Source organism: Zosterops lateralis (assembly GCF_965231275.1).
Source record: "Zosterops lateralis genome assembly, chromosome: 3".
Lineage (NCBI taxonomy): Eukaryota > Metazoa > Chordata > Aves > Passeriformes > Zosteropidae > Zosterops > Zosterops lateralis.
The window spans coordinates 65,367,673-65,381,583 of record NC_139764.1 but is presented as its reverse complement, the minus strand read 5'-3'; the positions used below and the strand labels follow the sequence as shown (position 1 = coordinate 65,381,583).

Below are 13,911 nucleotides of genomic sequence, written 5' to 3'. Positions count from 1 at the left end.
TAGAGAGTTTGGAAGTGAAGTTAAGCCCAGGGAGAAGGTGGCAGGGAGGAAGATGTTTTAATATTTTTGGATTCCTGAAGTCCAGACTTTACAATCAATATAAAATAAATGTGGTGTAATAGCATGTTATTTTCTCATTGTAATGTGCATTTTTAATCTAGAATATGTTTTATCTGATATGTGAGTGCCTATTTTTTCCTGCTAATTATTAAAAAATCCTGATATAGCTGAGATGCCAGATACGTAAAAAAAAGAAAAACATTACTAGTATGCTGCACATCTAAAAGAATTTCACATTTCTGAAAGAAACAGTCGTGAAATTTTGAATTTGTATAAAATATTTGAAAAATTGGCTCTCGCTCCAAATTGGAATGGAAACAGACTTCTGAATACCTTAATCAGTCACAAGTCAGGAATCACACATTTGCATCGAGGGAGAACTGACTTTGGGGAAAACTCATTACTGCCATCTTACCAGAATTCTGGGAGATTAGTTTTTCCTATATATAGGAAAGTCATAGAATCATAGAATCATAGAATCATTAATGTTGGAAAAGATCTATGAGATCATGGAGTCCAACTATTCACCCAGTGCTGCCATGTTTCCCACTAAACCCTGACCCCAAGCGTCACATCCACATCTTCTGAGCCCTTCCAGGCACAATGATTCCATCAGTTCCCCAGACAGGCTGTTGCAGCTTGACAACCCATTGCATGGAAAATATTTTCACAATATCTAATCTGAACCTCCCCTGGCACAATTTGAGGCTGTTTCCTCTTCTTCTATTGCTTGTTACCTGGGAGAAGACACCAACCCTTACCTCACTACAACCTTCTTTCTGGTACTTGTAGAGAGTGATAAGATCTTCCCTGAGCCTCCCTTTTCCGGACTAAAGAATGCCCTCATAGCACTTACCCTTCAGACTCTTCACCAGCTCCAATGCCTTGTTCTGGACACACTCCAGCACCCCTTGTGTTCTTTCTCTACTGAGAGGTCCAGAACTGGAGACAGGATTTGAGGTGTGGCTTCACTAGCACTGATCACAGGGGACAATCACTGCCCTGGTCCCCCTGGCCACACTATTGCTGATACAGGCCAGGGTGCCATTGGCATCATTGGTTTAAAGCCTTTTAGCAGCAATAGCTAGACATTAGTTTAAGTCCAGAAAAAAATTGTTTGAGAAATTAGAAAGATACTATATAATAAGAAACTGCAATTAGCCTTTCTAAAGACAACTGAAAATTGGTTTAACCCACCCTGTGTTTACCTCCAGAATGGAAAGCAAAATTAATACATTCAAATAGGCTTTCATTTTATTACAAGAGCAAGGGTTAAAGAGAAGACAGGTGAATTGAAATGTGAAAGTAGGGGCACATTCTTACAGTGCCTTCATCTTAGGACTAGAGGACTTCTCATTATTGTGTAGTCAAGAACAAGCTGTATTTTGATTAAATATAAATGCTAATCTCAGCAGAGGGATGGTGTGTAATGGCATATAACAGGAAAGTATTCTGACTATATGTGGTCTAGAACAGATGTGCAATGCAAAATAACGCTCAACAGAAAAACCCAAAGTAACAAAATACTTTCTGGCCTTCAGGCCTATAAATCTATGACATTCTGATTGCATTATGCTCTTTTCTATTGTTCACCATGCGATTACCCTTGATCAAGCTGCTCCTGCATGGTAATAAGAGCATTGTTCCATTTCACAATTTCTCTGGTGGTAAAGCCTTTTTAGCAGAACCTTTTCCATCTCAGCCCCTTATATTTACCAGATCACTTTAAGTTTAACACACTCCTCTGTTTTTCTGAGCACTCGCTTGTCCAGAGAGTCTACACTGTAAAACTGCTTAGTGAAAAATCTGTAGTTTAAAATACACCCCCTCCTGCTCCAGTGTAAAGACAAGTGATTTAGATCTTTGATCCAAGAAACGGGAGAGGTTCATTTTACAGTGTGTTACACTTGAAGCCTGAAACATTGCTTATGTGAATATTGGAAGCTTCAGTCATTAACACAATGTATTTCTTGATTACTCATTAACTATTATGTTTTCCATTCATTTATCAACTTTATGTTATGGTGAATGAAATTAACAACCCTACCATTTGCTGAAATTTTATTAATACCAAGGTAAACATTTATTACTCAGATTAGGGTGAGGGTATTGTGGTTTGTCTTTAATTAGTGAAGTGTTATTTCTCATAAGTAACAATGAGAACAAGCTATGGAAAACCAATGTGCTGATTACTGTAAGGCACTACAAATGCCTTCCACTATACAGTGGAAAAGACTGTATAGAAGAGGATAATTCCCTGGAGAAGTAACACTACAAGATTAAATGCTTACATTTGTGACTGTTTGAACTGTTTTTGTAGAATGAGATGGCTCTCAAAGTACAATGATAAGAGATTCAGCATTAACTACATAATTTATCAAGATGGCTTTGGGAATCAAAGTCTTCATTCTGAGCAACTCTGTGTGCTGTGCACGGCTTCCTTATCACAGTGTTAGGTCACAAACTCTCTGCTATACAAGCACCGCATCCAGGTGGGGCTTCTGTCTGCCCTGACTCAATACAATCCACCATGCAATCAGTGAAACTACTGCTGTTAACCCTGGCAAGAGTCAGACTAGAGTGGAAAAAAACTGAGATAGAAAAAGTATCGATTAATCTAGCCCTTTTTCCCAGGGGAATTATGATACTACAAAAAGAATCACAGTTGAAGGAGTTTCTTTCATTATACTGTGCTAGTCTATACGTGATAACAAGTTTGCAGTGAGTCTTATGTTTATTCCACTGAAAAAGAGATTTCAAGCTGGTTTCTGTTTGCTGAGTCACTAGGGAAATGCAGCTGTTCACTGAAATAAAGTATTGTCTTTCATATGAATTACAGAAGGTCTTTAGTCTGAGCAGTTTTTATATTTTCAGTTAAGGAGAGGGAAAAAAAAAACAAAACCGGGTGCTTATTTTCTTTCAGTTTGCATATCCCAAAACACAAAATATATCCTGATACAAGAGAACCTTAAAACATATGCCTCCCTGTTCAGGAGACCACTGAAGCAGTACTCAAGCATATTGATGTTATTCTGAATCAAAGGTCTGAATCTGTTCTGCTTCCTGAATCAGGTTCATTAGTGCCCAACACAAGCTTTTTCAATTAACCACAGCTCATGTTGTTATCTCTTTTTTTAAAAAAACACGTATATCATCCAGGCTGCCTCTCTTATCTATGTGGTTCTTGCCATCTGCTGGCAGATACTTTATGTTGTCAATTGAAAATGCACATATTACTTGAAGTTAATGAAATATAATTAAAAAATGCTAAAAGCTGTGCTAGTCAAAATTTTCTATTACATGCAAATAGTGAGTATAAATGTTCTGTATCAATAACTTAGAAAAATTTTATTCAAGCAATAGTAGGATTAAAGCACTCCTTAAGTACAAACTCAGAATAGGAAATATTCTATATTACCAAAGAAATCACTGTCATATAGCACCTAATCACTAGAAAAATCCTACAGAAGACAAACTGCTAGTAAATCAGCTACTTCACCTACAGATTATTCAATATACAGTTACTCATTTCCATATGAACAATACTGTAAAAAATAGGTACAACCCTTGTCGCGGTTGCCTTTCCATGTGACACAGATGTTGAATTAATTCAGCTCATCTAGAAACAGAAAACTATATAAAATTATAATTCAAAGTGCCAAAGACTATCTGGACCTAGAGCTTTACTATTCTTTGTGTCTAGGTGTGTGGATTTTAAGAATGAGTGCATATACAGATAGGCTCTCTTTGCTGTAGCATTTAAAAAGTAAAGGAGCATTCTTGATAATATTTCACGTTATTACCATTTAGGAATAATTCACATACCTGGTTTCAATGTTTTGATTGCCACGGGGGTGGTATTATTCCACAAACCTTCCCATACTTCACCAAACTGACCAGATCCTAATTTTTTCACCATTTTAAGAGATCGTCGGTCTATCTCCCACTGATCAACAGTTTTGTAAGACAAATCAAAAGTAGCAGGAGTTTGTACCTGTTAAAAGAAAATAAATAATACAATAATTGAGATTTGTAGCATTTTTTCAACAACATATACAAATCATTGTTAACTATGTCATGTAAAGCTGGAACAGTCATAATGTTTCCTTAGAGCACACACATGCAATGAAGTGAGCTGAGAACATGAAATACAACCCTCGTATTGGGTGTTCTTTGTTAGAAATAAGAAATATGCTAAAGAAAATATCCTACCATTAAAAGCAAAAAATTAGAAATCATCCCTCTAGTAAGCTTTTCGAACAGTGAGGTATTGTTTGCCAGAACCTTGTGGTTTTGTCCCAGTAGTTACTTATGGACAGCTAGAGTTATGAAGTTGGAGATTTCATCCCCATATATATATTTTTAAAAGGTATTCATAAATCATGATTTGGCATATGCCCCCCTCTCCCCCCGACACTTGATGATTTTTTCAAAATTGCGTAGTACTTTATTATTAATTTGTCAACCTCAAGAATGAAACTGTAACACTACCCCCAAACTTCCTGAAAACAAGCAGATCATCAACATTCTGAAATGGTAGAAGCAGATATGGGGTCAACACTTTCTGATAGATATCTGATGAGTTAGCTCACAAAAAATACTTTGCACAGTGTAGCATCCACTCCTTACCTTTAGGCATGGCTGTCTGAGCAACATGCAGAGGCCATCACTGTTCTTGCTATAATAGTCAACCAAACTATTCAGAGTATTGAAAGTTTTCCTTTTGGTTAGGAAAAAGCTCCCATCCATCTTTTTGATCCTGTAGTGCTTCACAGATGTACCATCAAAAACTAAAAAGATTTAAATCTATTAAATATCTAGGAATTATTGCAGTGGCACAATATCATTTATCCCAAACCATCGTAATGTTCCTAAATATATTTATGAGGACCTTAAAATAAATCATTTGCATTCCAAATATGACAACTATAAAAAGCTTCTTTCAAACCAAAGCCCATTTTTCAGATAGCTTAATGCATCTTGTCTATTAATTAGTCTTCAGCTATTCAGATTTGGAGATTCTCCACCATAAGAACAGATGTAAAAGTATATAAACACATCTTCTGTGAGGCAGCCCATGTTTCCCATCTTTGAAGGCACCAAAACCAGCCAAAAGCATTTAATTGACAGCAATCATTTAGTCAGTTTTTAATATTTCCTTTATCCTCCTTTATTTTAGTGTTAACATTCCAAATAGCAGCTGCTGGGCTGGCAGGCATTTTAGAAGAAACAGATATACCCTCCACATAGCCACAGTTCTCTGAAAAGCACTGACATTTTGCAAGAGATTTTTTGAATTATGTGCATGTTCGGAATATGTAAAAATCAGATGAATAATGCTCTGTTTCAGGTAGTTGATTAATTCCTTTTCAGTGGAATGTTTTTTATTCTAATCTGTTGTGTCTTAATCAATAAGACTATTCCTCACCCCCTGTAAGCTACTTATCTGCATATCATGACAGCCAAAGTACCCTCCCTGTGACTACTGGAACACTCCTTAGATCTGTCAGAAAAAAGTCTGGGCCACTGCATGCTGGGGCTAGACATAGACCAGCACGAGATCAGAGAGAAACAAAAAATGTACCTAAATCACACACATACACACCAAAAAAACCCCAAAAAACAACAAACAACAACAACAACAAACAAAAAGCCCCATAAAACAAACACACAGAGAAAACACCCCAAAAACCACCAAAAACCACCACAAACTTTGGAGACCACAAGTTTGGAGATTCCTGACAAAGGAGTATCAGTAGAAGCAATAGCAGGCTCAGAATCATCAGAGGGAGAAATTCAGAAGAGCTGAAAAGATATTTAGTTGCTTATGTGAGTGTAATTTACAAGACATTCCATTATTTAGACATCACTGTCCACATTCAATGGGCAGTAGAGTTTATATTACATAGAGAGGGTAACTGATTTGCTCCAAAGAAGTCCACAGCTGTTAGTTCTAACATTAATAGCGTTCCACAATAAACCTAGAAGACAGATTTTTCTATATTGTACCATTGCATCTTGGCAATACCTTTGGTTATTATAACAAAAGAATACATGGTTACATATTGTATGTCAAAAAATATAGAATTGGTCGCATGAAATTAGCAAAGCTGAAAGGAAGAATAATTTCTCTCAGCATCTGAGTGATTAAATCAAAGAGGAAATCTCTCTTTCCTTAAGTACTATCGCGGATGATCAAATATTTTTGCACTGTACTGTGCGATTGTCATCCAAGACCACCAGAGAGCAGGCAGGAGCTTTTCAAAATACTCTACCTCAGGTAGTATTTTTAAGAATCTGGGAACTTACAATTCTGTGTGAGGACAGGAATGAGAATATTTGTAAACAAAATCCATATTAAGTTGCACTTTTCAAATTATATTTCTTTTTTAATTAACAACCATAATTACTACTTTTTAACTGTAAAATGTATTAATGTTTTTGTGAGGTGTCATTTGGAAATGGAGCTGAAGCAAAGTAAAGAGTAATTCAGCAACAACAGACTGAAAATGTAAACATTTTCCAAAGTTCACAGGAAAATTAATCCAAACAAATTAATTAGTCTTTATGATGCATTGAACAAAAGGCCAACAGGATGACTGTGTTAATCCAGTCTCAGCTGTATATCACAAATAGTGGTTTGACTACCTGATTTATTTATTAGCAGTAGTATAACTATTACTTATGAAGTAGCTAACATTAATAATGCAAGAGCTGGTTTGAAGGATGTGCTCTAATATCTTACATGAGCCTTTTACAAAGCCTTATGATTGACAGCATCCAGGTCACGTGGTGATTTGTATGGAGAAGCTGGAGAAAATTTCTGCAGATACCGTCTCATCTTGTAATAAGTAGCTGAGATTAGTGCAGTATTTGACTGGGGGTTGTTGACCTGTATTTTAGGGCTGAGTTTGGCTGTACTAGTCCTGCAGCACACACTTGGAGTTTTGCAGCACGGTGTGGCTCTTCTGCAAAAATTATCACTCGGGAAAGAAATATCCATAAACTTTTCCAGTCATCTCTACATCCATGACAGACTACTAACCAGGACAGGATTCTAACCTCAGTTTCACACAACTTGACCGTAGCTGGGTTTGAAGACTGCAAAGGTTTTCTCCTCAACTTGCCCTCTCCAAAAGAATTATGGCTCCCCATTAGATTTTTACATGGTTTCAGTCTAGAAGAAGCATTATCTTCTCCCAGCTATCCATCTTCACGTGACTGGGTTAAGCAGAAGTAGACTTTGCCACCTGAAGAATGTGCATAAAATATTTACTACTTCTTCCCCAGAGTACAAAAATTTATGGTGGCATCAGCAGAGCCAACACCTTCTCCAAATGAATCATGGAGACACCAATGATCCATTACTGTCAAAAACTGTGTCCCAACACAGCTCCTGTGAACAGTCCTCCCCCAGCACTGGCCATGCAGCTCTGCCACCAGCACCTCTGCTCTGCCTCCAGGCCCAGAGTGGATATGGGAGGAGGGCGACTCATGAGATCACTCTCACCAGCACAGAAAGAGTGCAGAGACAGATCCAAAATCATCCTCTTAGTGTGACCATGATTTTGTCAGTTCTGTGAGTCTGCTTCCTTAAACAACTACCTGTTTTTCCTGTGCTGGAACCCAGGAGGAAAGCACACAATATTCTTTTAGGAGCATGATAAAAATAGCTGAAGGAAACACAAACCATTTACATTGTTATTTAATGCAATAAGTCTTTCAGACACCATTATTCAGTGACGAGCTAAGTACAGAGCCTCCTGCTATCATTGGCAATGACACTCAATTAAGCTGAGCACATCTAAATTATGGCTTTTAATTAAAAAGAGGCAACATCTAAGATGGCACCAACATGTTTAAAATTTAATGCATTTCACACCAGATGCTGGAGTCATCAACATAAAAATCTGTCGACAACATGTGCATTTTTCAAATGGGAAAACCTATTTTTAAAATGTCAAACACTCTAAATTTATAATAACACATGTCAGTGGCCTATCTGGCTTGACGAGCTTTCCATTTCACTATTCACAGATGACAAAAACCTTTCTGAACATGAAGGGTTTTTTTTTTTAATTTAAATAATTATTTATTATCCAAATCTCACAAATTGAGAGTTTTCCCAACAAGGCAAGTTAGAATTAAAAAGTGCAATTTTCATGAAAGATTGAATTTTTTCGATTTTTTTTCTTACTAAGGAGATCATTTGTCTCCTTAATTAACATTAAATCTTTTATATATCTCATTGCCCATATGAATATGAAATAAAGCATGAAAGTCATAAAATCAGTTTATGGGTTCTTGGGTAAAAATCTCTCTTCTTTTTCAACTTCTTTTTTACCTAAATGGCATGCTGGACGGAGAATTGAAATATCTTCTTAAGGACCTTAATTCTGAAAGCTAGGTTTTCACTCCTCAACCCATCATCATCTATTCTGCAATGAAACCAAACCAGCAATAAAGCTAGAGTAAAACCAATCAGATCTAGAGAAGATGGGACTTTTGAGGTCTAATGTTTCTGGACTGAAAAAATTGGAAACAGAAATTAGGGATTTATTCCAAAATATGGGGTTGTGACTTTTCCCCTGTTAGTGTATCAGCTACCACAGAGATAGAAGCCCTCCTTCTGCCTCAGCTTTAGTGTCTCATAACTCCTACTGATGGCACAAACAGGAAAGATGCAGGAAAACTCTCTTCTCTCTAGCACCTTCTTTCCTACTAATGCCTCCCACAATACAAACCATTTCATTGTCTGGTTTAGAATACTCTAGCTTTCCAAGAAGTAGACAGTAAGTAATGAGATTATAGACATAAAACATCTAGAGCATGATGTATACTATTAGGTTGGAAGCAAAAGAGCTTGCACAATACAAACAGATGCCATTCAGCTAAGCCGATTCAGTAAGCAGCATGTAATATTTAGCTCTTTGGGATGAAGTAGCATGCTAAGGATAAATTATGTTCCACTCTGGGAAGCTGCTAAAAGATAGAGCAGCACTGGGAAATGATGCCACCAATAGTATCTACAGATTGCTTCAGAGTTTATTCTCTTTCTTTGCCTAAAAGAGCACAAATGTTTAATAAATCTGAGATGATACATATATTCATGCATACATTTTCAGAGGACAACCCATGTTTGTGCATGGAGGAGAGCTGCATCCTGCTGCTGGAGCCTTATCTCTGTGTATTTTCTTCTCTTCAGTACCATTCTTACCTTCCTTAATCAAACAAACCAGCATGAAATAAATCCACATTGTTGGTTTCATATCTTGCTGTTATCAGTCATCATCAAATCTCCTCTTCCTAAATAGGCTTATAGAAAAGTGTAAAAAATATCTACCACAAAATATACTAGATCAGATGAAATAAGTTTTCTATCCAAAATTTGTAATGAAAAAACCAAACAGCAGCATCAAAGGGTGATCTTATACTACTAGAAATGCTGGCCTAATATTTATTTTCCTTCTCTTGGATTTTTCCCTGGAGTATCTCATAGTTTACCTAAGATAATTCTACTTTCGTGTTAGAGAAGTGGTTAAGATGTGGGATAAAAAATGAATATTTTAAATCTCCCCTAAAAGACTACAGTTCAAGGATAATTAAAAGAATTTGCATTTCCACCCCCAGAAGCACAAGCCAAAGATTTTTCATTGATTTTTAGTAATGTCCCATGTATTCAAGTGCCATCATTGAGAAGATAATACTTTCCTTCCCTGCATAACCTGTTCTTAGTCTTAAGAAACTTCTTAAGAACAGTCTCATAACCTTCCCTGTTACTAGTCTAGCCCAGTCTTTGGATGAAATCAGTTCACTGATGAAGAACACTTGAAAGAAGTTGAAACCACATAACACAGCAATAAGTTGGCACATGGAGAGAAAGCATTTTGAAAGCTCTGTTGCTGTAATACAGTCCTTGGACGAAAGTGTGCACACAGAAAGGGGTCAATTCCGTCACATCTCAGGAGGAGTCTGATTTCTTGCTAAAGGTAGTTTTCCTTTAAGCACTTCATGGCAAGGGCCAACTTCCTTGAGGGCAAACTGAAAACTGTGGAGTAAACTGTCCCAGTACTGTAAACATCACATTTATTTCAATAAACTTCCCTGTATTTCACTCCACACCTCTTTGTCTGGGCAATAAAAAGCATTCCTCACATTACCACAGGACATTGCAGGTACATACACTCTACTTACTTACAATTGGGAAAGTGAAACCAACAATGTGTCAAAACTTCATCAAACTGTGTTTCTGTGTAATGTTCAGAAAGTGAATGACACATAATCATCCAGGCAAAAGAGGAATCAATATGAAAGAATTTGGTTATGAACAAGGTGCCTCTCATTTTACTGATATAAGTCTGCACATGACTACTCATGGTTTATTCACAAACATCAAAAACCTTTCCTGGCTCTGGAATTAATATAGGTAGAACATATAAGGAAGTTTGGGTGTATAGCCCTATTGTCTCAAGGACAGCACTAGACTTCTGACTCACAGTTGTATGACAAGTTTGATGGGAAAGGTTCACAGAAAACAACCAATGAACAATCACATTTACTATCTAAAATAGCAAATATGTACAGGATGAAAAACATGATTTACTTGGATGCAAGTGAATAAAATTTGAATAAGTGTCCTAATTTAATAATCATTCAGATTCAAATAAAGGGCTTAAATTTCAAAATGCATCACCACCATCATCAAACTAATTTTTTACTGATGTTTACATTGAAATTTTCAATGAAACATCACAGATTTTAAAGTACAGCTTGGAAGTCCTTCCTATGATTTTATCCTTGAAAACAAATAAATATAAACTTAAGTTTGAATTCTAAGAGAAATCTCCTTTTCCTGAATGGCAGATATCTGTCAACATGCTTTTATTTTTATTTTTGTTTTGTGTACTAATCAGAGCACTAGTGTACAACTGTAACATAATATTTTTTTATGCCTTGGTCATGAAAATGCTGTCTATTTTAAGACAGCTAGAACACCAGAAGTACTAAGAATAAAAAAGTTCTGCAAAATCAATCTGAGAATATTGATAAACAAAGTCTATAAAATATAAACTCAAATTACTTTCACCAAATTTTCTTTATATATCTCCTGGGGAAAAAAAACCCCACATTATTATGAACTTAATTTCATTTTCATGCCTAGAGTTGATTGTTCTCAAAGATGAAAAATCAACTGAGAAATTTTTAAAACATTGCTTTAAAACATCGCATGATGAAAAACTAGAATATACCTGAGAGTGAGTATTCGCCTTTTAGACTTTCGCTTTCTCGGATTAGGAAGGCTCCTTCCTGGTTTCCAGGGTGCAACAGTTGTCTCTCGGCATCTGCTCGTTTGATTGGGCCAAAGAACCATCTGAACAAATAAAAACCATTAATTTACCACTCAGTGAAACATACCAGGAAGACAGTTAAGCTTTTATAAACATGCCACGTATTTACTAAGAGATAATCTGTGCTATATTAATTAAATGTCAATAGTATGGGGGGAAAAGCCAATGAGAACTACAGAACAAATTTATTCCTAGAAAACAGCGCTTACACATTTGAGTGAAATCATGATTTTACTGCTGATGAAAAGTCTTACTGCTTTCAAGGCAACAAGCATTCAGAAGTGACAGACTGTTCTTGACTCAAAAAAAAAAAAAAAAAAAAAAAATCACCAAGGCTACAAGGGCAGAAATTGATGCCAAGTCCATTGATGCCACTTGAATGATGTAGAGGTGCAGGTATGTGCTAATAACCCCTCTTAAAAGCCAAAGATCTCTGAAACTGCAGAAAGGCTCTCAAAAATCACTCTGCTTCCCCATTCCACTGCCATGTCAGTACCTCAAAGGAGTTACTGGTAATTTTTCAGCTTTGCTGCTTTTTGACAAACAAAACCAGTATATCCCTCAAGTCACTACAAACATCTAAACACCTGTGTTCTGTGAAACTCTACTCTGATCTATGCCTTTTAAACCATTTTTCCTCCCTCACTAAACCCTGTGGTTCACAAAGGCTTGTTAAAATGATAATTTAATTTGCTCCTCTGAAGATAAAATTTAGATTTCTTGCTGCTTTGTGCTGAGTTCAGGTTAAACAAAAATAAGATAGAGATGAGTCAGCATTTTCAACTGGGGTGGTGTTCAGCTTCCTTCCAACAAACCTGCAAAGTTCTTTCCAAGATTATGTCCATCTCTTATTTAAAGGAAATGATGTTAAATAGGTATCAGAAATATGCCATACGCTCATAGGAGAATTCCTTTTAAATTAATCATAGCTAAAACTATTATGCAAACTTCAAATATAAATAAATGCACCACAAGTAAGTTGCCTACTCGATTTGTCAGTTACTAGTGAAAAGTACAGATGGAGTCATCAACGAATTATTTTAGTATCTGCAAGGCTTGTAGTCATCAAGAGGAATGGAGGAAATAAATGAGAACATTGGGTGATACCTTAGCTGATCAAGCATGGGACTTGTAAATGGGTTTGTATTAACAAAGAGAAAATAAAAAGAGGCACATACAGACAGCACTAACCCATGCTGAATATGCTTTATTAACAAAAAAAAAAAAAAAATTAAAGACATATTTTCCAGAACATATTCCTGTCTGCTGAGTTGAAGAAGATTTGGATTAAATAGGTCCTGATACATATTTGGCAAGCAAAGTAATCTCACTAGAAAGCTGGAATGTGTTACTAGTAATTTTAATTAGTTAAATGTGTTCATTAATTTAACTAATTAATTTAATTCATTCATTCATTAGACTGTAGAAAACTAAGTAATCAATAAATGTTCAAATCCTTGACTAAGGTTCTTGTCAAAGAAATGACAGTACAAGTTCAACTGTATTCAAGTCCCAAAGAAAATCTCTCTGCCCTAAAATCTGAATTAGAATCTTTCTGAAATTTCTAAATATGCTCTGAAATCTAACAAACTATATGAGCCAAAAAAAATATATTTTCCCCCCTTAAGTATTAGATATCATTCAATAATGTCCAAAGTGACTGATCCTCATAAGAGTATATAAGAGGTGTTTTATTTTTCATCTCTTTTGTTCTTGGGTAACAAAGATAGCACCTTTTCAAAAGAATTTAGTTCTGTACCAAACCCGAAAGAGTTCCCAATGCATTGTTAGCAAGACTGGATTTTATGATAGTCAAAATATAGTCTTTATGTGACTCAACATTTGAACACACACTGTTAGAAACTCAAATTTCTAAAGCTGAAAACTAGAGCAGTAATACAATCTAAGCAACTAGAGGAAACCATTGCTTTATTTTGGAAATATAAATTAATATCCTGTTACTCTGTGTATGTAAAACCATGCCTACAATATAAACCATGATTTGGGAAAATAATATGCACATAAGTGCATCCCATTTTGGCATAAGTATCTGCTTCTTTGATTTCAAAACATTTCAACTTATATGCTTATTTTTATTGGGCTGGAAAAATTTCACTTAAATCGATATGAAATTACCATTAAAGGTTACATATATAATATGTAGGTTCTGACTGCAGATAAGCTTAGCAGTTAAAAAGATCCTAACTTGCAAAATAATATAATTAGAGCAACAGTATTAGAGGAGGTAAGTGTAACCGAAGCAATTATTATGGAGGGTGAAAAGTGGACACATATTGTGTATTACCTCATTTGCCTGGCTTTATATGATCTGATTAAAATGTTTCAGAAAAAATACAGGGAAAATTACTTTTAACAGCGCTTGAATATTTGATTCTTAGTTCAAAGCCATTTGGTTTGCAATAATAATTATACAGTACAAAAAGTAATACTGAATGTGAAAAAAACCAATCTCTTAACTTCAAAGCAAATAATTTAATTTGTT

At 35.7% G+C, this 13,911-nt stretch overlaps 1 protein-coding gene across 1 annotated transcript in view; it reads right to left on the bottom strand.

Moving 5' to 3' along the window:
- Positions 1-13,911, bottom strand: part of FRK (fyn related Src family tyrosine kinase) — a 48,423-nt gene that overhangs the window by 15,254 nt on the left and 19,258 nt on the right. Inside the window, exons 2-4 of the mRNA XM_083858512.1 lie at positions 11,310-11,431; positions 4,690-4,850; positions 3,886-4,054 (exon numbers count right to left, since the gene is read on the bottom strand). Of these exons, the coding sequence (XP_083714638.1) occupies positions 3,886-4,054; positions 4,690-4,850; positions 11,310-11,431 (452 nt within the window). The remainder of the gene's footprint in view (positions 1-3,885; positions 4,055-4,689; positions 4,851-11,309; positions 11,432-13,911) is intronic.